The 22,748-nt window shown below is 37.2% G+C and overlaps 1 protein-coding gene across 6 annotated transcripts; it reads left to right on the top strand.

Moving 5' to 3' along the window:
• Nucleotides 1–538: 538 nt before the first annotated feature.
• LOC121421107 lies at nucleotides 539–8,682 on the top strand. 6 transcript variants are annotated; one of them, XR_005970938.1, is made up of 3 exons: nucleotides 539–1,755; nucleotides 2,431–7,898; nucleotides 8,574–8,682. XR_005970938.1 is itself a non-coding variant. In XM_041615742.1 (3 exons), exon 3 carries the CDS (start codon nucleotides 3,549–3,551, stop codon nucleotides 5,706–5,708), a length of 2,160 nt encoding a protein of 719 aa, XP_041471676.1. In that variant the 5' UTR covers nucleotides 539–1,171; nucleotides 1,674–1,755; nucleotides 2,431–3,548; the 3' UTR covers nucleotides 5,709–8,567. The 6 variants fall into 6 exon arrangements, 3 of the variants coding, with proteins under 3 accessions (XP_041471676.1, XP_041471675.1, XP_041471674.1); XR_005970939.1 differs by lacking the exon at nucleotides 8,574–8,682 and having other exon boundaries at nucleotides 2,431–7,314; nucleotides 7,817–8,567; XR_005970937.1 differs by lacking the exon at nucleotides 8,574–8,682 and having other exon boundaries at nucleotides 2,431–7,314; nucleotides 7,814–8,567.
• The last annotated feature ends 14,066 nt before the right edge of the window (nucleotides 8,683–22,748 follow it).

The following is a 22,748-nucleotide window of genomic DNA, read 5'->3' as shown; positions in this document are numbered from 1 at the left end:
ATTATATTTACTTGCTTGTAAATACAGTTGTATCATTAGTTTCCTTCTTCATAGTCACAGAGGTAAGATACTCTGTCTGGACAGTGTGGTAATTCATTTTCATGAATTTTAATTTGGCCCGCACGGTTTAGCTAGCACTTGTAGCAACTACATGAGTTGGAAGCGAATCGGCGAATTGTCCGACTCATCATCATCGGCGTAATTCCCCCAATTTTCCTCAAACTATGTCACTTTATTGGTCATTTCATCACCATTCTCTTCATCTTCATAACCATCAATTTAAAAATCACAATCTAGATAAAATTCTGGGTTTTCTTTCATTTCATGATCGAAGTATTCAGTGACAGTGTGGAGAAAACGTACCCTCGCAACAAGTTTTGCATGCAAGTGGAGCTTCACGTGGGAGAGCCAATCACGCCTCTCGTACAGACAGTGACGTAATCAAATTCGAGTCAATACAGAGACCGATGCGAGGCATATTTCGGAGAGGCATTTTAGCGTTTTTTAATCGGCGATTTTCACCTTATGTATTATTGTGGGAAGTTGAGTTTTAGCCAAAGTATTTCCTTCTATAGATAAAGATATTTGAAGCTCGATTTGGCGTCCTCTTAGTTAAGGAAATTTTAGGGATTGGCTATGCAAAGTTTGTTTTCAATAGGACGTGTCATCTGGGTTGCGAGGTTGTTGGATTCCTTGTTTTGTTAAACATGACTAAGAATCGCATCCATCTGGTTTTTATGAATGAAAACAAATCAGTTTAGGGTTCTTTGGATTCCTTTTTTTATTAGTCACAGCTGGACTTTTGTCTCGTGTTCATGACTGAAGACTAATCAGTGAGCGATACTCCCGTAAAAGATAAATTAGTTCCACTTAGCAACAGCGTAGGCACTTTTATTTTGTTAACCAATTAATGGTCGGAAGATATGCAAATTAGCTAAAAGGTACATTGTAAATAGGTATCTAGAAAGACTGTTGAAGGTGAAAGATTGAAAGTCTTAATGATACAAGGCGTAGTGATACGGTTAGGTTGGTGATGTGAGCAGAATACCTGTAGCATCGAGCAGGTTATCGGGATTCATTCCTTCTTGAGCTTGCATCAGCGTAGCATCACATTTTGTGGGTGAAAGTTTGTTGCCGGTGATTCCCAACACTTTAGATCTTCCGAAGTGTGGTACGTACATTTAATTTGAAATGTTATTTGTACTGGTAGTGAATGTTAGTCATATTAGAGTATCAGGATGGAATTATTTTGTGACAAGACTCACTGATTTCCAAACAAGTATTATTAAGTAACACAGATTTGTATATGTGGGACATGTACACAAACATGTTAGATTTGGAAAGGTCTGTGGTATGAATTGTTTAGTTAAAAATTATGAAAGAGCTATTGAGCATATTGTGATTAATGAGTTATGGCTCTTGAGACATGAGGATTGATATAATTTTAGGACAATTGTTATAGTAATTTCAATTATGGATAAATAACTGGAATGGTTAGTTGTCTTATTTTCAGTCTCTAATATTAACTGTTGGATTTTATCAAGTTGAAACTGATAGAAGTCTTTTTCTTGATACAGAGAAAATTATTTTAATGAAATGCTAGCATGAAAAAAAGTAAAATAAGTATGTAAGACAAGTTAGTAATTTTGGATTTGTTCTTTGTTTAACAGCAGTACAAGTAATTTCTACACTGTTGAATCCAGCCAGTGTGTTGGAGTGGTTCACGATCACGTGACGAGTGGGTGTTGATCCTGGGTAAGCTGTTGCATTATATTTGGGCGTGGTCTAAGATCTACATTCTAATTATGTGCATGGTGTACAATATTATGTTTGTACTGTATTGATTTTATTGATTTAAATTGAAATCAGAATTGAGATAAATATAGAGTACATTTCAAAAACTTTAAATGAATTCTTGTGCGGAAACCGATTTGACTTATGGATGCTGTCCTTTTGATTGAGGTATTTTGAGATGCCATTGAAGAGTGTAGTTAGTGAGGCTTTACAATTTGAGGGGATTTGTATGTCATTTTTGATTGAGAGGATAATGACGATGGTCTCTTTGTCTGCCATTCTTCAGGTTTGGTTAGTGTTACAAACATTCGAGGATAAGGATGGTTAGGCAGGCTAGCTGCAAGGAATTAAGCATCCATAACTTGAATTATAATTTGACGCATTTAATATAATTTTGAATTCAGAAATGCATTCCTATTTTTGTAATGCTGTTTTTATAGCATTATCTATAATATACACTTCAACAGTATGCTCATTTTGTAGGATATTTGCTAAAGGATAGACACTTAACTTTTATAGTGTAATTGGCATCATCTGGTGTCTTCGTCATGTCTAATAATTGAGAATAAGACGACTCATGTATTAATGCCATTATTTGATTGTATACTTACAATGGCCTTGCTTTATATCTTGCAGGGTTTTTTTTCTTTTATTTTTGTCTTGTGATGGACAAATAAAGACAAGTGAACATGAATCTGTTGTGCCCCTTGTACTTCTTGGAAGTGACCTATTGCGACCTACGACAAATGGCGTCATGGACAGGATAGGTCAGGATTAGGCGCCGATTCTGAGGGACAACCCCAGGTTCAACGAGGGAGGTGTTAGACGGTTGGTGCGACAACGGTGTTAGACGGTTGGTGTGACGACTGCGTTAGACGGTTGGTGCGACGACGGCATCAGACGGTTGGTGCGACGACAACAGCGTCAGGTGGTTAGAGCAACAAGAGTGCCAGATGGTTACAGTGACGACGCATCGAACGATTGGGGAGATGAGAGCGTCTGACGGTTGCATCGATGACGGCTTCAGAGAGAGTGACAGCGTCGACAGAGTGACAACAGCTTTGGACAGTTGGAGTGATGGTAGCGGTGGAGAGAAGTGACTGTAATATTCAAGACAGTTAGAGATGGACTAACTTGTTTCCAGATTTTGAACTGAACTGAACTGATCCTATTTTGATAAAAGAATAGGAATATGGTAAGACAGGGTATGATTAATGATTATGTTTATTCGTAGGTTCTTGAGACCCGATTTCAGTTCCAGAGATGTTGAGAACTGGCGGTGTAGCTGAACATAGCTGACTGAGGGTACAGATGTTTGATCCAGATTCCAGCTGTAGTTAAGAGTAGTTTTAAGCTGTGTAATAACAATTTATTTTTCTCCTATTTCTTTCACAGCACTTTGTAACGATGGCTGAAAGCGGAGTTGCTTGAATCTAATTTAATGATAGATGTTAAATAGAAGAAAAATCCAATAGGTTAGGCTGAGAATCAAATAGTTACTAGGTTCCAATTTGATCATTTTGGGTATACTTTGAAATGGGTTTGACCTTGGATAGCAATGAAACAAAAAACAAACAAATAGGATGAGGTATTTGAAGATTGATTCAGAGCTGTGATTGAGGCTGGTGCAAGAATAAGTTTTGCTAGGGCTTTATTTAAGTATGGCATAGGCTGGATCTTTTCTTGTGGAGTTAGATTTCCTGGAGATAGCTTAAGATAGTAGTTACATAGTTGAAGGTAGTAGATTGCTCAAGATGGCGGAAGAAAAAATGGCGGAGATGTTGCAAACTTTGACTGGTGTTTTAAAAGGATTGAGTGTGCAACAGACTCCACAATTACCCAAAGTGAAGTTACAGAAATTCAGGGGTCCACCTAGGTCTCCTGGGGATCCATCCCTGAAGGAGTGGTTAGATGAGTTTGAGGCCTATAGTAATTGTTATAAGTTAAGTGGAAAATCCAAAGCTCAGGCCTTAGTGGATCATTTAGGTGGGATAGCGAAAGAAGAGATTCTTTGTAGAGCGGATTCTGTCAGAGAAGACTATGACGAGTTGGTTCAGATTCTTAAATCCCAATTTTGTCCTGTAGAATCCCTTCAGACCCTGAGTGCTAGTTTTCACTCTTGTGTTCAGAAGGATGGTGAGTCACTGGCGGACTTTAGTAGGAATTTGATGAGGTACTATTCTCGCATGGAGCAGGCAGCTCCCTCTGAAGATGAAAAGAAAGCATTACACGCATTACGTGATACTTCTTTGAAGGAAGGCTTTGTAAGGGGTGCCAGAGAGGCATCGGTGAGGCGAGAATTACGTAGGATTGAATTGGCCATGAAAAGCAAACCTTTCATGGACATGCGTTCAGAGGCATTGGATCTCTTTAGAGACCAAGAATCTATTCGTAAGATCGGGGTAAAAGAAGTGAAGATGGAGGACCCTTTGATAGGAATAGTTTCATGTGATAGGGAGTCAGTTGTTGACACTAATGAGCTTAGTGAACTAAGAGGTCATTTGAATCAGTTATGTAAACAGGTGGCGGTTTTAGCCGATTCGGTTAATAGTATGAAGACCACTCCTAAAGTTCCACAAAATGAAGTTGTATGTTACAACTGCGGAAAGAAAGGGCACATTCGACCCAGATGCACTGAGCCAACTTTGTGTTACAATTGCAAAGGTCGAGGGCACATTAGCAAGAATTGTCCAGAAGCGGTAATATCTAATAGTCCAATTTCCCCAAATGTTCCAATGGATAGTCCAAGTGTGAGAGTTAGTGGTGTAGGTAATACTAAGAGTAGCGTGTTAACCCAGAAGTTGATCTCTCACAGTCCTCGAGGCAAGGTCCGGTTCAAAGATGTTAAACTTGGTTGTGTGTTTGATACGGGGGCGGAGGCTTCCATAATTCCTTCATCGGTATTTCATTCCCAGCTTCAAAATTTGGATTGTGGTCTACAACAGCATGATGGTTTGTTTGTAAACGTAGTAGGGGTAGGTGGAGTTGAAGTCCCTGTTGAGGGATATGTAGAAGTCCCTATAACTATTGAAGGTCAGGATTTAGTAGGTAGCTTCCTTGTGATTCATGATGAGGTTGGTCGTTCTGCTCAATGCGAACATCCCATCTTGTTAGGTTGTAATATCCTTCGTCAGTTGCCTTTTAAGATGATGGAGTCGGTTTTATCTCAATCATTTAAACCAAAAGAAGAAGGCTGCGGAGATGAGTTGGCTGGTTGCTCTACACATAATAGTGTGAGCTCTGAGGAAGTTCTTCCACCCTCGTCTGTTCGAAGAGTAGTTTGTAAGGTTCAGTCAAGTGCTATTGATGCAGATGAGGTATTGGTGAAGGAAATGCTGAGTAGGTTTGATCCAACACTCTGTACAGTGGAAGGCTCCCAAAGCATTAGGGGAGATTCAGTGGAGTTATTGGTACAGAACAGTTCTGAGCATGAGGTACGAATCCCCCCTCACACGCCAGTAGCAGAAGCTCAGGCAGTGAGTAGGAAGCAGGAAGTCCATGTAGAATTTCAGGAAGAGGGTAGCCTGTTGGTGTCAGGACACGATGTTATTACTGATCAGACTCCCAGTATTAAGGAGGATACCAACAAGGCAGGTAGTAGAGATAGTGTAGGTCTTCCTAAAGGAGTGAAATTGGAGGGCTTGTCAGTGGTTGAAGAAGAAAAGATTGTTGAATTATTGGCTCAGCATAAGGATACCCTTTCTGAGGGGTCATCTGATTTGGGAGAATGCATTGTGGTACCTCATGAAATACAAGTTGTAGAAGGTCCTCCTATAAGGCTACCATATCGACGTTTGCCCCCTGCACAAGTAGATGATGTTAAACAAATGTTGCAAGAAATGTTGGATCAGGGATTTATTATTTATTTCATGAAATTGATCCCGTTAGAGATGGATTTTATCAAACTAGCCTAATTTAGTGAAAAGTATTCGAGATTCAAGTGCCTAGCTAATTTAGTTTTTCATTTAAGAATATGGAAGACAAATTTTGCTAAAAGAAAATTTGGACTGTGTCATATAGGATTTCTTTTGCAAGGCTTGCTTGGTATATATTAGTCTCTTTGAGCCAGATTTGCCTTCTTTGCTAATTCTCCTGAAAAAAAGGGAAGAAAAAATGTATCTAATCCTTAAAAAAAACACACATAATTGGCTAAAAGTAATTCTCATTCAATTTTGACAGGATTCAATAAATTAACTGTAGTCTTTAGTCCTCAGAGTAGAAAAAAAAAAAAAATCAAATACAATTTGATTCTCAGCCTAATTTTTTTTTCATTAGGGATTATGAATTTTACTTTCAGTACAAGTTTGAAATTCTACATTTTGAGATCAATTTTTTTATGAGAAGACAAAATAACTCCTTGCTTTCAGTTCTTCGTGACAGATGCGTATCTTATACAAATTTCTTTTCGGATTGAAATCTGAAGAGGTCAGTATTTACATCCTAAACCTTGTTTAGTTTACTGTCAAATGAGTGAAATTAAAAAAAAAAAAAAGTATTGGAATATGCTAATCAAGTGATTTGGCTGAATCTGGATTGTTTAGTTTTTCTCATTTCAATCATTCCAAGAAATAAGTGGACTATTTACTGTTGGAAGTTCAGTGAAAGAATTTTCTTTTCATTCATAGGTTGAAGTAATAAGGCAGAAATTTGATCAAAATTGGAAAATAATCAAGAAAATTGAAAAGACATATTTGATTTAATAGTATCCAGAGAGTAGATATTAATTTATTTGAATCAGCGTACTGGAAGATAGATACCATATACCGGTACTTTCTAATCTTTGTTGTGATTTTGAACATTGATTGTAGTGTAAGTCGACCTGATATTAAATTGAATTATGTGCTATATTATAGTCGGGTCGACTATATCTTGAGCGGGGGAATTGTGGAAAGTTGAGTTTTAGCCAAAGTATTTCCTTCTATAGATAAAGATATTTGAAGCTCGATTTGGCGTCCTCTTAGTTAAAGAAATTTTAGGGATTGGCTATGCAAAGTTTGTTTTCAATAGGACGTGTCATCTGGGTTGCGAGGTTGTTGGATTCCTTGTTTTGTTAAACATGACTAAGAATCGCATCCATCTGGTTTTTATGAATGAAAACAAATCAGTTTAGGGTTCTTTGGATTCCTTTTTTTATTAGTCACAGCTGGACTTTTGTCTCGTGTTCATGACTGAAGACTAATCAGTGAGCGATACTCCCGTAAAAGATAAATTAGTTCCACTTAGCAACAGCGTAGGCACTTTTATTTTGTTAACCAATTAATGGTCGGAAGATATGCAAATTAGCTAAAAGGTACATTGTAAATAGGTATCTAGAAAGACTGTTGAAGGTGAAAGATTGAAAGTCTTAATGATACAAGGCGTAGTGATACGGTTAGGTTGGTGATGTGAGCAGAATACCTGTAGCATCGGGCAGGTTATCGGGATTCATTCCTTCTTGAGCTTGCATCAGCGTAGCATCACATTTTGTGGGTGAAAGTTTGTTGCCGGTGATTCCCAACACTTTAGATCTTCCGAAGTGTGGTACGTACATTTAATTTGAAATGTTATTTGTACTGGTAGTGAATGTTAGTCATATTAGAGTATCAGGATGGAATTATTTTGTGACAAGACTCACTGATTTCCAAACAAGTATTATTAAGTAACACAGATTTGTATATGTGGGACATGTACACAAACATGTTAGATTTGGAAAGGTCTGTGGTATGAATTGTTTAGTTAAAAATTATGAAAGAGCTATTGAGCATATTGTGATTAATGAGTTATGGCTCTTGAGACATGAGGATTGATATAATTTTAGGACAATTGTTATAGTAATTTCAATTATGGATAAATAACTGGAATGGTTAGTTGTCTTATTTTCAGTCTCTAATATTAACTGTTGGATTTTATCAAGTTGAAACTGATAGAAGTCTTTTTCTTGATACAGAGAAAATTATTTTAATGAAATGCTAGCATGAAAAAAAGTAAAATAAGTATGTAAGACAAGTTAGTAATTTTGGATTTGTTCTTTGTTTAACAGCAGTACAAGTAATTTCTACACTGTTGAATCCAGCCAGTGTGTTGGAGTGGTTCACGATCACGTGACGAGTGGGTGTTGATCCTGGGTAAGCTGTTGCATTATATTTGGGCGTGGTCTAAGATCTACATTCTAATTATGTGCATGGTGTACAATATTATGTTTGTACTGTATTGATTTTATTGATTTAAATTGAAATCAGAATTGAGATAAATATAGAGTACATTTCAAAAACTTTAAATGAATTCTTGTGCGGAAACCGATTTGACTTATGGATGCTGTCCTTTTGATTGAGGTATTTTGAGATGCCATTGAAGAGTGTAGTTAGTGAGGCTTTACAATTTGAGGGGATTTGTATGTCATTTTTGATTGAGAGGATAATGACGATGGTCTCTTTGTCTGCCATTCTTCAGGTTTGGTTAGTGTTACAAACATTCGAGGATAAGGATGGTTAGGCAGGCTAGCTGCAAGGAATTAAGCATCCATAACTTGAATTATAATTTGACGCATTTAATATAATTTTGAATTCAGAAATGCATTCCTATTTTTGTAATGCTGTTTTTATAGCATTATCTATAATATACACTTCAACAGTATGCTCATTTTGTAGGATATTTGCTAAAGGATAGACACTTAACTTTTATAGTGTAATTGGCATCATCTGGTGTCTTCGTCATGTCTAATAATTGAGAATAAGACGACTCATGTATTAATGCCATTATTTGATTGTATACTTACAATGGCCTTGCTTTATATCTTGCAGGGTTTTTTTTCTTTTATTTTTGTCTTGTGATGGACAAATAAAGACAAGTGAACATGAATCTGTTGTGCCCCTTGTACTTCTTGGAAGTGACCTATTGCGACCTACGACATTATTTTTGTTATTTTTGAATGACCCACTGATAATCCCCACATCATTACCTTTCCATTGATATATAATAAGACCACATTCATAATCAATATATTTCTCCTTTAAATCCCTTCCCCAGTGCTAACCACTCACTTCCTAGTCCTGAGTAATAAAAAAATATTTGTAATAATGATTACAAGTGTAATTTTGATGGAGATTGTATGTCTCCTTGTAAATGCAAAAGAAATTTCAAAATTGTAAATAAGTGCTTGGATTACCATAATCCGATCATGCGACACTTAATATGGTTCATTATTACCCCCATGTCCAGTTTCACCATATACCATACAATCAGGAGTAAATTTATTGGAAAGCAAGATTGTTTAAAAGAATTTTGTATGGAAAACGTCAGCTTGGTCTATGCACTCACAACCCCAATCTTCACAACCGTACAGTAAAATAGGTAAAATAAGATGATCTAATAAATGACACTGAGTGTCCACTGTGAGTTGGAATTGTTTAGCCTTGACCAATATACAATGACGAGCTTTCCTGTACACTTGTTTAGAGATAGCCTTTTTGAAACTGCCATTATGATTAAATTTAACTCCAAGGTACAAAGTCATCTACAACCTTAAGTGGATCAACACCATAAACAAATTCAGGACTTATCCTTACTTTCCCATGAGAGAAAATAACAATATCGGTTTTACTAGCATTAAAACAGGGGCGGATCCAGCCTTCCGCAATAGGGGGGGGGGCGAATTTTTTTTCAGTCATATTTTCCCCGATTGGCCGCTCGAAGATGAGTTTTTTGTTTGTTTCCTTTAAGGGGGTAGACCTAAATTGTATGTATTTTCCCCTAAAAGTTGAACATTCTCGGCAAAGTTTTTATCCTGAAAAAGATGTGTCTGCAACTAAATAATTACTGCAAACGCGAAGCGCGAGCAGAAATCTTTGAAACACGTTTTGAACTAATCGAAAAGAAAGGCCTACCTGTTAAAGACTGCTTGGAGTTAGCTCTGAAGACGTTACATATTTCAACATTCAAATAATGCGAGCGCGAAGCGCGACCTGAAAATTTTTGACATTTCTACATAAGAATGAAAAATCTCAATCAATGTTTGTAATCGTGAACATGAAAGCTATATAACTTAACAATTGTTGCGAAGTGTGAGCGGGAAAAAATCGAGATTTAAACCTAGAACGGGACACTATTTTCTGTTTTTTGCAAATCATGAAAATGATGAGTAAGAGGGTATCCTCCTACATTAATAATTTGAGCACAAAGGGCGAGCAGAAAATTGTTATTGTAATCTGAAACTGGATAACTCAATAAACATACGCGCACGTGTTTCTGATGTAGGACTTAGAATCTAGGCATTCTAAATACATCTTTTGCCATGAAAATCAAAGCGAGCACGAAGCGCGAAATTAAAATGTTTTATATTCCAATCTTAACAAAGGCTCAATTTCAGCTTTGTATCGCAATCACTTTGTAGGAAAATTGTGATGTGGATAGAAATCGCACTTAATAAAGAACTGATATTTTTAATAATACTTTGAGACATAGGACCGGGACATCCTCTGCATGTCATCATATAAAAAAACTCATCACATATGACTACTCCTCTTGCTAAGCGAGAGATTAAACGAAAAGAACAATTTAATTAATAAAATTGATATCGTATTTATTAATGCATAATGAGGGCGCAAAATTTGCTGATATTATGACGTGGACACTGTACATTTTAAGCACTTTTATAATTATGAATAGGACGTATCAGTAATTAGTTAATATATTTTTAACCATTAATGTGAGCGCAAACAGCGATCCGAAAGTTTGATCAACTTTCTTGAGAAGGGGGTTTTAAGTAGTTTGTAATAAAAATGTTTACATTTTGACAAAGCCCTAGGAATTAAAAAATATACAACAGGTGGGTATTTTTTCACCTACATTCTTGGGTTCGGGTCTCATCTATCCAGGGAAAGTAAAAGTTTTGACCGAATGTTGCGCTTGAGTGAGCACTGTCCATTTTGGTAAAGCTAGCAGAAATCTGTCTGCGCAGAAATGTTTGTTTTCAAACGAAACAGAAATTTAAGTATTAATTTGCTGAAAGTTTTGTTATTATTATATCGTAAGGTTACATGTTTGTTGTAGTACATTTCCTATAATGTAGTATATATATGTTCCTGTCCAAAATTATGCAAAATAAACTCCATATGCCTTTTCAAAATTGGATATATTTATTCATCTAGTCTTTTGATGCTGGTTTATGATATTAAAATATTCAATTTCACGGTTGAACTACCAACTTGAAAAGGTATTTATTGTTTCTCATGTTACTGTAACCGTGTTATTCAATTTAATTACAAGTAAATGGGTTTAATATTTTAAACAGGCAACGAACAAGTGACGATGACCAGGTTTTTATCGATCTACAAGTTGGTTTAATTTTCTTACCATTGCATGTAGGTAATCATTTATGCTAATTGTTATCATCAATTAAGTAAAGAATACATAAATTAGCTAGAGTATCAGTAAAAATTTAGAATAACCAATCACTGATGAAGTTATTTCAACCTGCGGCGTTGTGCGTGCCGGCTTACCGCTATACCGTACGGTACATGAAAGTCGAATCCTTGAGTTGTGGGGCTGACAACGGCTGATACTAGCTGATGATGCCTTGTGGATGAGGCTTGATGGCTCTCGAGCCGTGACATTGGCCGTTTGGACTCTGAACACGTTTTCTTTGCTTTCAACTTCAAAACCAAACTTCAAACATCAAACGTCAATGAACGTTAAAATATATTCGTATGTCTTCTTAGATTTGATCTGAAAAATCTTAGACCCTACGCCATAATGTTTATAATTATGGTTTGTTGTTGTAAATATTGTTAATCGATTATGACTGTTATCGATATTCCTGTTCGATTAGCGATCGGCCTCTTGGCCGCTAGCGTTTTATTAAACACACATCTCGTTCCTTTACTCGCCTGGTATTACCTGTTTTTATTAAACTTTGTCGTGGTGGCAGCTCGTGGTTCGGACTGAGGGCCTGATATAGTTTTCTTACCACCCAGGCTACAGGTAATCAAGCCTATATTCTGAGGGCCAGGCGTTCCGTTGTACTTACGGTGACTGGTTTAGGTCGGGTTTTGTCTCTCTTTGCATATTGATGACTGTGTTGTAATAATGCCTGTGGCCAAGGGCACCGCTTCGCAAGAGGGCGATGCGGTTAGTTTTGCCGGGGAGCCGCTCCCGTGCTCCCGTTCATCAGTTTCTGACTCGAGAGTGCAGTCAGCCTCTAGTGTTGTTAAAACTGGTAAGAAATCACCTCCTTACTTCTATGCTAATCTTGATCATGATGATGAAAGGAAAATAAGAGTAGAATTGAAGAGTGGGAGTGAAATTAACATGATTGGTGAGAACATAATTGATGAATTAGGATTGGAGATTGTTATTGGTGAACAAGCAATGTATGATGTGTACGAGATGGATAGAGTTGATATCAAGTATGATGTTGTGGGTTATTCATACTTTAGTCTGGTCAGTAGTGGTGTCAAAATGGAATATCTTGGAATAGTTGTTGGTGAAGATGTTGGTATTGTGGCTGGGTCACCTTTCATGGAGGACAATGATATCATGGTAAGACCTTCAAGGCATCAGATTATTTTCAGTAACAATGCAATCTTTGAATACGATGAAAATGAACAATGTTCTGTGGTGCATGAATCTAGACTGGTACCCGTTACTAGGGTTACCGAGCAAAACCTTCCCTGCTCATCTGGTAGAAAGCCCATCCTTAGTGATTCTCCTGAGTCTGAAGAGGTTAAACCTCATATCCATTCTGGTTCCGCTGGCAATTCGCGTTGCCATGGCGATAATCATCTCACTTCAGGGAATAGTGTTGAGAGTAGTTCTATTAGTTTTAGGGCTACTCATACAGGTTCGTGTGACGATTTGTCAGGGCAAAATAACATCTGCCCCACTCTCTGTAACAATGATGAAAGTGATCCCCTCACATCTGATCCTTGCACAACTTCATGCAACAATAAAGCGCTTGAAAATGTAAACATCTCAGTCTCGGTTAACAATTTGCGCATGACGGATTCACATGAGTCAAATGTAACACGCTCGATCATTCCACGTAACGACTCGCACGTTCTGCGTACCGAAATGTGCTCGCCCGTCCCGTGTGACGAAATGCTCGTTTCATGTGATAATCTACAGATCGATGTCGGCAGTGTAAACGCTACTACACAGCAGCAACTATTTCACACAGTGACACACACAACCTCAGGCATCAATCAATCACAGGCTACCACTTCACTTACCACTAGTCACACAGAGCCCAATAGCTACCCTGGGCTAGAGCACCAACACCCTCTAAATCAGTCCCACTTACATGCCATCAACATAGCAGATAGTCACTAATCTGCCCATCATCAACTAGCTACCTTCAATGTTTGTGACAATGACATTAACACTCACCAACCTCCATTAAATATAGATGCCAATACCAACTACCAAGATGTCCCACCTCTCACAGATGTAGATGCTCATACCAACTACCTAGATGCCCACCCTCTCACTGATGTAGATGCTTTTACCAACTACCAAGATGTCCCACCTCTCACAGATGTAGATGCTTTTACCAACTACATGTACCTAGATGTCCCACCTCCCACAGATGTAGTCGCCCTTCGCTACCAACCACCAGCAGATGTAGATGCCCCCACCAATTACGTAGATTTTTCATTTTACTCAGATGTTGATACTTCACCGGACCCCCAGCCGCCTGTCGATGACAGCGTCCCATCCAACAAGTTCCCATCTACTATAGATGTCCCCATCCCTTTGTTGACGAGAGCCCCTGATACCCATGACCCTTTCTGTCCATATGTAATATCCCCCATATCCCATGCTACTCTCGGTAGGTCCCATCTTAGTTATCATGTGATAGTTTCCTACAGTACCATTGCTAATGTAGTACTTGCCTTCCAGCCTCTGGGCCCCCGCGGTGCCGCAACGTATCCAACTACCCTTGGACCCAACTTCCCATCATGGAGCGATGCCTTTTGGATCTGGTCTGGCTCTTTCAGTACAGCTGACAACCATCCTCCAGAGTCGTGTACCCTGAACTCTAGCCCCCATTCGTGGCCTCATTCTCCCCTAATGCATGCCTTGCTGTCCCATCTATCTTTTAAACCCCCCTAGTGCCTCCTCATCCTGTGGACTCTGTTTACAGTGTAAAATCGCATTTTCTTGTACTTGTTTTATTTTTTCCTTGTTGATTATATTACGCATTACAGGATTTTAATTACAGTGCTGGAGATTTCATGATTTATTGATATTTGTATTACATGTATTATAGAGTGCCATTTATGACAGTTATTTATGTATTGGTAATACATACTTTGTTGGTCGATTATAATGCTTTGTTTTGATACACAGTTACACACAGTTGTTTGTTTTTTCTGATGTGTGTGGTTGGTTTTGAAAGTGTACCTGCTTGGTGTGAATGGATGTGGTTGTTTGAATGTACTGTGATTGAGAAGTTCAATGTGCCCCCACTTGGTTTGCAGGTTTTGGTTATTATTTTATTTTTATTACTTTTTTTTATTTGGTCTTTTCACTATCGTACGAATTTTTAGCTGTTTATTTCCTTTTTACCTATTACACAGATCAGGGAGATGCAGGAATTAATGGTTTACATGCACTACTGGAGACACGTTTGTACTATATTTTGAGATGACATCTTAACTTTGTTTGATGGATAATTATGCCTTTTTTATATTATGTGTTTCTCCTATTGATGATAATTAAGGTTAACAGTTTTGCTGATATGTCCTTTTCATTTGTATTTTCATTTTCATGTAGTTATACTTTTATATTTTGTTACAACGCCTATGTCTTGTGTATCTGATCAAAGAGTAACACATTATCTTGGATTTGGCGTCAAGACCGATATCATATTGCATGGCTACATAGTTTTGTTTTAGTTGTGAAGTGTGTTGTCATTAATTTAAGGAGCTAGCCTTGACTTGTATTGTGATCACTCTTGCATTTCTTTGCCGTCGTATTGATGGTATTTTGACAGTCTACGAATGCCTTCATTTTATTTGTTTTTATGATTTATCATTTACAGTTTGTTTATTTTTCTTTTCGAAGAAGGAGAAAGAAACAATGCCGATATAAGTGTATGTATTAGAATGACAGGACTTTATCATGAAGTTGTTTAATTTTAGATTATGTCAAAAAGGGTGAGACTTCTTCCATAATTTACTGTGCTTATTTCACGTTTATATTTAATGATGTATTTAGCAGATATGCGTTTGTTCAGTTACATGTAATTGATTGATGACGATATTGATAGTTGATATGTGCTTTTGCATGAATACCATGTTTATTGCACCAATACCTTTACAACCATATGTAACCGATAACAGTGTATTGGAATGTATTAAGTATAGAAGGGTTAGTTACTGTTAATACGATTGTAATTGTGATTATGATCTAACAGCTTTTGCAAAGGAAAAGGAGAGGAAATACACATTAAATAGATGCATAGAGAGTGTACTGGTAATACAATTTGGTTTTGTTTAGTGGGTCTATTGTAATACATGTTTATGGATTTAATCCTTAAAGTTGGTGATGGATTATATGTGTCAAGCATGTACTTCTACATTGTTTTATAATCAAAGTTTATTGAATTGATTTTATGCATATATGTTGTTAAATGTACAAGACTTGTTAGACATGTTAGAAAAGTTAGACTGTTTATTTAAGTGGCTTTAACCAAGAAAAGATTTGAGAAAGATTGCTGTATTCAACCATTAGTGTTTTGGGATTGTATATAGGAAAACATATATAGTGTCTGTTTTGATGTTTATTTCTAAAGTACGTTTTAAATGGTTTACTACTAGTATTGTGATTTCATGGGGAAAAGAAACAAAAGGAAATTAGCCACGCCATAATGTTTATAATTATGGTTTGTTGTTGTAAATATTGTTAATCGATTATGACTGTTATCGATATTCCTGTTCGATTAGCGATCGGCCTCTTGGCCGCTAGCGTTTTATTAAACACACATCTCGTTCCTTTACTCGCCTGGTATTACCTGTTTTTATTAAACTTTGTCGCTATTTTCTCATTTGTATGGTGTAGAAGTGATGATGCCCTTTCCCCGCCTTGGCCGGGATTGGCCTACCTCAAGTGATGTTCGTGCAGGCTCCAATTCACTACCGCTTCACTGCGCTACACCTACCCGAACCTCAAGTCGGTGAATTCGTTCGGATACTCCGAGTGGCAAAGGTGGGGGAAAAATGCATATTTACTGTAAAAATTATCCACAAAAAACACATCAACAATAAATAAAAGCTTAATTTCTTATTCTACGCCGGGGGGGGGGGCACTCAGTATATTGCTTGGTGGGTGTGTGCCGCAGTGGGGACCCCCATATTTACACTCAAGTTTCAGTTCCAAGGCATAGCATTTTTGTCTTATTGAAAAAAAGAACAAAGAAAGCCGCTCTAATTAAAGCATAACATTTTCTTCTAATCGAGAAATAAGAAGAAAGAAATCAACTCCAAAGCTTCTCATATCTTTCGTTACGCCGTTCCGACCGCATTGATCTGCTACAATGAGCCGCAATTTTGGTGAAAAGCGGACTTAAAGCGCTGTCCGACCATCGCTTCTGCGCTAGCACACCCGGCGCCCATGCCGCCGGGCTAGCGCATGCACGTTCCATAGTGATACATACACACTCACATGCAGGCGACCTGTTCCAAGGACCCCCGTTTTCACAAACATTTGTAGTTCCTAAGCCCGCTCCGAGGACCCTCCATTGTACAATAAGCCAGCTCTAAGGCCCCGTTTTTTGTCTCGTACACGGCATAAACCTACTACTTTTTTGGTCTAGTCCCCCCCCCCCCCGGGGGGGGGCTCTACACCCTTGTTTCACTGCAAATCCATCCTCCGGTTATCCTCAAAATTGGTGATTTAGAGCCAGTATCTAATTGTTCACACGTATCCACGGCCAATTGCAAAACATCGCATGCGAGGGTCGCATCGTTGCAGGTCAAACAGCATTAATATTTACATGTATATTCCCAGGTAACAAGCCAACGTTGGCTCTACGTTGGAAACTTGAAAGTCGTTGGACTTTATGGATTAACGTTTATGGATTAAAAACTTGATGGATTAACGTTGAATCGACGTTGGAAACTAGTTTATGGAAAGATGATGGACAATCAACAATGACACGACGTTGGCAACGTTGGAAACTTGTTAGTTAGAGAGTTGTTGGACAGTCGACGATGTCACAACGTCGGAAACACGTTTGATTGGATAGTTGCTGAAGAACCAACAATTACACAACGTTGGCAACGTTGGAAACCAGTTCGATAGAAAGTTGTTGATCAACCGACAATGAGACAACGTTGTCAAAGCTAGAAACTAGTTCGATTGAGATTTGTTGGATAGTCGACGATGGCACAACGCTGGAAACTGGTAGATTGGAGATTAGTTAGATAGTAGACAATGACACAACGTTGATAAATCTGGAAACTAGGGAAAGTTGTTAAACAACTGACACTGGCACAACGTTGGAAACTGGTTGGTTGGGGATCAGTAGGATAGTTGGCAACGTTGGAAAGTTGTTGAACAACAGACAAACATTGGAAACTAGTATGTTGGAGATTTGTTGGACAGTCGACAATGGCACAACGTTGACAAAGTTTGAAACTAGTTTGATGGAGAGTTGTTGAAAACGGACAATGGCACAACGTGGACAGCGTAATGGGAATAGTTGTCGACAGTTAACATTGACATAATGTTGGAAACTATAGTTTGTTGGATATTTGTTTGACAGTCAACATAATATCCCGGCATAATACACACAGTGTTGAGAACGTTAGAAACTGGTTCATTGGAGAATTGATATACAGACGACTACTCGCATAACTTCCAATGGGGCACGGGGGGGTCGACCAACTAAGTTTGCTTGTCTATCCATGTCACCCTTGCTATCTCCGAACAATAAGGGAAAAAGAAATCGAGAGAGAACGAAAAGAATGGGAAAGGAAAGAGGAACTAAAACTAAGGGGAAAACAAAGAAAAGATGGGGTAGAATATAGAGAGGCTGCATGCACCGGGGGATGCAAATGTGTCGATTGTCTGCACTTGCAGATAATCGCCAACTGCAACCGTTAATCCCCTCCGAAAGATCCCGCAGTCAGCATATGTGCGCGTACAGTCCGACGCTAGTATTTTCGTGTAAGTACTTAACACAAGTCACTGCACAGTATAACCATGGTATAACATACTGACTAACCTCGTACTTGTGGTCTCACGGGCGTAATCACTAGTGGCAGGCCCTAGATATTCATTCGAGCCAACCCACTGCTATTTTTTTTTATTTTGATATGGCTGACTGACAAAGTGTATGCATATGATTGTCCATCTAACACTGATTCTATTTTTGGTAATTACTAAACTTCCTTCTCCCTAATTGGGAAGAAATATCACCAATTTTGGACTATATTTTGACTGGCGGAAGGATTACGGCTATTTTGCTGTTTCTTCTTCTTCTTCTTATATTGGTTTGAGTGGCGATTAGTCATATTTGACTATTGTCGCCATTTACTCTATTAATAAAAATCTCACTTCTCACATAATAAAATTATTACCAATAATAATTTATACATATGTGAAATATTTTTCATGTGCATCCTTCTAATATGAAAAAGGGATGATTATGGTACAGTTTGCCGTAACTCTAATCAAAATGGCATATAAACAAATCTTCGCCAAAAACAAACCGCTAGCTTCAGCTCAGTTCCAACTAGTTGCGCTTGCCCTGTCCTTTCAAGATGCAATCATACCGGTCAGCACGGTACATTGTGCCGATTTTTCGGACGTAAATGCCTAGGTCACCCATGCATAGACGAGGGGGCGCTAGTGTACCTGTGCTTACAGATGGGTTAAACATTAAAATAATTTATTTCTTCTTTTTTAAACAACAACAACAAGGCGAAAACACTTGTGGGCTTTGTTAGTTATATGTGCAGAACATATTGTATATATTATATCATACATTATTATATATATATATATTTTTTTTTCTTTTCACATTAGACTTGTACAATCATATCCTTTCATATTTCTTAATAAACAATACAATATAAAAAATAGTACATCACTCCTTACTAAAACGTTTCGTTCTTGAAACGAAACGTAAAAGTGCTTTCTGTATCCCTGGATCATCTTTTTTTAAATACTCCATTATTTGTCCAGGCTGTGATTCATTCAAATCTACAAGGAGCATTGATCTTTCAATTATATATTTTGGACAATGTAAAAGATAATGTCTGACAGTTTCTACCTCACGACATGTATCACAAAACCCTGTTTGATGGATCCCTAATCTATGTAGATCTTGGTTAAGACCAGCGACTCCAAAACGGAGACGATGGAGTACAGTTTCCTGTCTCCCTAGATTGCATTTATATGAGGGTAACACTGATGGTTGCAACTCTTTCAGTGCTGAGTTAGTTTTATTCCATCTTTCTTGCCAAACTATCTTACAACTTTTGAAATAAGTTGCATAATCTCTGATAATGTTATTTGATTATGAATTTCTATTTTGTTTGATAAAGCTTTTTTTGCGCAGGAGTCTGCTATTTCATTTCCTTTTATTCCACAGTGACCAGGGATCCACTCTAGGTATATATCTAAACCTTTATATTTGAGTCTTGTAGTAATAGTCAGAATTTCTGTGATAATAGGATCGTCTTTCCGATTCTGTAAAGATAAAAGTGCACTTAATGAATCACTGAAAATAACAACACCTGTATATATATCTAAATGTTCTATCCATTCCAGTGCAAGAATAATCGCAATCAATTCCGCCCTGTAGGAGGAGGTGAAATTAGATAACCTTTTGCCTTGGTAAAAAGAAAAATAAGGTACGTAGAAAGCGGCTGAACTAATTCCCTTTTCAGGAGCTTTGGATCCATCAGTGTATATATGGAGTTGGTGTGACCATTTTGTATGTATCATTTCCAAACTCAGTTGTTGCAATTGTATTGGATGGTCCGATTTCTTAATTTGTGAACTTAATTCAGTAGATATAACTGGTGGACAAAATAACCAAGGGGGAAAGGCTGGAGAAATAATATTTTCAATACTAATTTCTTTTCCTATCTTGGATTGAAGCCTATAACCAAACGGTTTACTAACGTTCTTACCTTTAAGATAATCGAACTGCCAACATGGTTTGATACGTGTTATTAATGGGTGATTACTATGTCTTTCTATATTTTGTCTGTACTTGCTTGATAACATTTGCCTTCTTAAATCTAAAGGAGGTTCTCCCATTTCCACCTGCAGAGAAACTAGCGATGTCAACGGCAGCCCGCCAGCACATATTCTGAGTGCTTGATATTGCACCGAGTCTAACAACTTTTTTGTAGTAACTGGAGCACTATCATCAGCTTGACAACCATAATCAAAAATTGATCTAATAATTGCCCTGTAAACCATGAGTAAGGACTTAGATGAACTTCCCCATTTAGTTCCTGTTAAACTTCGCAATATATTTAGTTTCCTTTTACTTCTTGAAACTACGTTCTCTATATGGGGAAGCCAAGACAATTTACTATCAAATATCATTCCTAGGAAACGGTGATTATTTTTATAAGTGAGTATACTCCCTTCAAACTTGACTGTTGGAGGTGTAACGTTTGTAAGCTTAGTGAAAAATACCGGAACAGTCTTCTCAATAGAAAAATTGAATCCCCAGTCTTTAAACCAGGTACATAATATATCTAGATAAGTTTGTATCCTTAATCTAATATTCTCTACATTTTTTCCAGAAAACCATATTGCACAATCATCAGCATATATGGATATTGTCACTTCAGGATCAATTGGAATATCTCTCATCATGACATTATATAAAAGGGGGCTCAGAACACTCCCCTGGGGGAGTCCGTTATGGATTTGGAATGTTCTGGATTCAGTATTTGTAACTCTTACCTGAAAGGTACGTTCTGTTAGATAATTTTCTAAAAATTGTAACATATTTCCTCCTATACCACATTGAGCTAGTTTGTACAGTAATCCATCAATCCAAAGACTGTCATAAGCCTTTTCGACATCCAAAAATACTGCAAGAGTGTGCTCACTGCAATTGATAGATTTTTGAATGTCATTTTCTAATAAAACAATATTGTCAGTTGTACTACGACCTTTTCTAAAACCGCTGATGAAATTAGGCAATAAGTTATTTTTATCTATGTACCACTGCAATCTATTTTTTATCATACGCTCTATAACTTTGGCAAAACAAGATGTAAGTGATATTGGTCTGTAAGAGATAACGTTTTTTGAGTCCTTACCAGATTTCAAGATTGGCACTAAAATTGAGTGTTTTAGAGAACTCGGGATATCCCCGGATTCCCATATTCTATTAATAATGTTCAACATAATTTCTTTTGTGTTTTTTGGCATATTTTCGTATACAATGTATGGAATATTATCTTTTCCTGGAGCAGCAAATTTAGTAGATTTAACTGCTTTCTCAAATTCATTCATCGAGAACGGTTCATTAATGACATGTTCATTTTGGTAGAAAGAGTTTTGTACTTCCTTGGTTAATGTTTTATTGATATCTTGTTTTTTATGTCCTAAGGATTGGAAAAAAGTTCCAAAAATCTCTACTCTCTCTGGTAAGGACGTAATGGCTTTACCTTTCTCAATCAAAATAGGCATATTTTGTGATTTTTTGACAGGTACGCCATTCAAACGTTTTATACATGACCATATCTTTGTCTCTGGCATGAATCTGTCTAGTCTTCTGCAAAAAGCTTGCCAATATTCTCTTTCCGCTTTCCGGAGAACTCGTTGGGCTTCTGCCTTCTTTTTTTTGTATTCGTTAATTCTATCAAGTGTAATTTTTCTTGATAGATGGTTTCTTATTCTATTTCTTTCTTTAATCTTTTCAGTACATTCCTTGTTCCACCATGGGACAGGATTTTTTCCTGTCTTTCTTTTTTTTGGAATTGCTTCATGAATACATTCTTTCAAGCGTTCCATAAATGTATGAAAAATGTTCTGAATATCATCTTCAGAATTAATTATTTCATTTTTTATAATATTTTCACATTTGTATGCAAATATGGGCCAGTTAACATTCTTAAAAGAGATATGTTCATGAGACATGTTATCTTTGGCCTGATTACTTAGATTTTCATGATTTTTTTCTTTCTTTCCAAGTGTTATTTGAATAATAATTGGAAAATGATCACTCCCAAAAGAATCTTCCATAACCTTCCATATCGCCTTACCGGCCAGTAATGGGGAGGAAATACTCAGATCTAAGCACGAAAGCTTTCCAGTACAAGGATCAAGTCTAGTTCCTGTTTTATCATTCAATACTATGAAGTTATTCTCATATATAAATTGCTCAATGGCTTGTCCATTTCTGTCGGTTTTGTCACTGCCCCAGAGGGTACTATGGGCGTTGAAATCACCTAAGATTATTAGGTTATCTGTTTCATTAACATTTTTCAACAATGTGTTTAGAATTGATTCGTTTAATTTTTTGCATGGATTATAAAAGTTGATAATAGATATTATTTTATTGGTGACATATATGTTAACTTGTTGTAATTCTAGACTTGGATCATTGATTGGATCTTCGTACTTAATCCTATCGTGGATATATATTGCACAACCCCCTCTTCGCTGACCTTCCCTATTTCTTGGAAGGCATGTATAATTTGGAATACAAAGTGAACTATTATCATAAAACCACGTTTCTTGAACACAAATTAAATCATATTCTTTATTTGTTTTTAAATGATTAAGTAGCTCTTGTCCGTGCCCTAATAAGCCCTGAGAATTCCATTGAAGGATGGAAAGTAGGGCAAAGAAAGCGTTAGTTCCTGCGTTGTTGAGTTATGATTTCCTTTTTTTGTTGCCGCAATCTTCTTGCAGCAGTTAAAATTAAAGCATTTATTTCTTCTTCTTCTCTACCTTCAGTTAATGACATAATTAATTGACATATAAAAACAACAATT

The sequence above is a fragment of the Lytechinus variegatus genome, chromosome 9 (assembly GCF_018143015.1).
Source record: "Lytechinus variegatus isolate NC3 chromosome 9, Lvar_3.0, whole genome shotgun sequence".
NCBI classification, from domain to species: Eukaryota; Metazoa; Echinodermata; class Echinoidea; order Temnopleuroida; family Toxopneustidae; genus Lytechinus; species Lytechinus variegatus.
The sequence above is the reverse complement of the archived record's forward strand: the minus strand, read 5'-3'. Positions and strand labels throughout refer to the sequence as shown.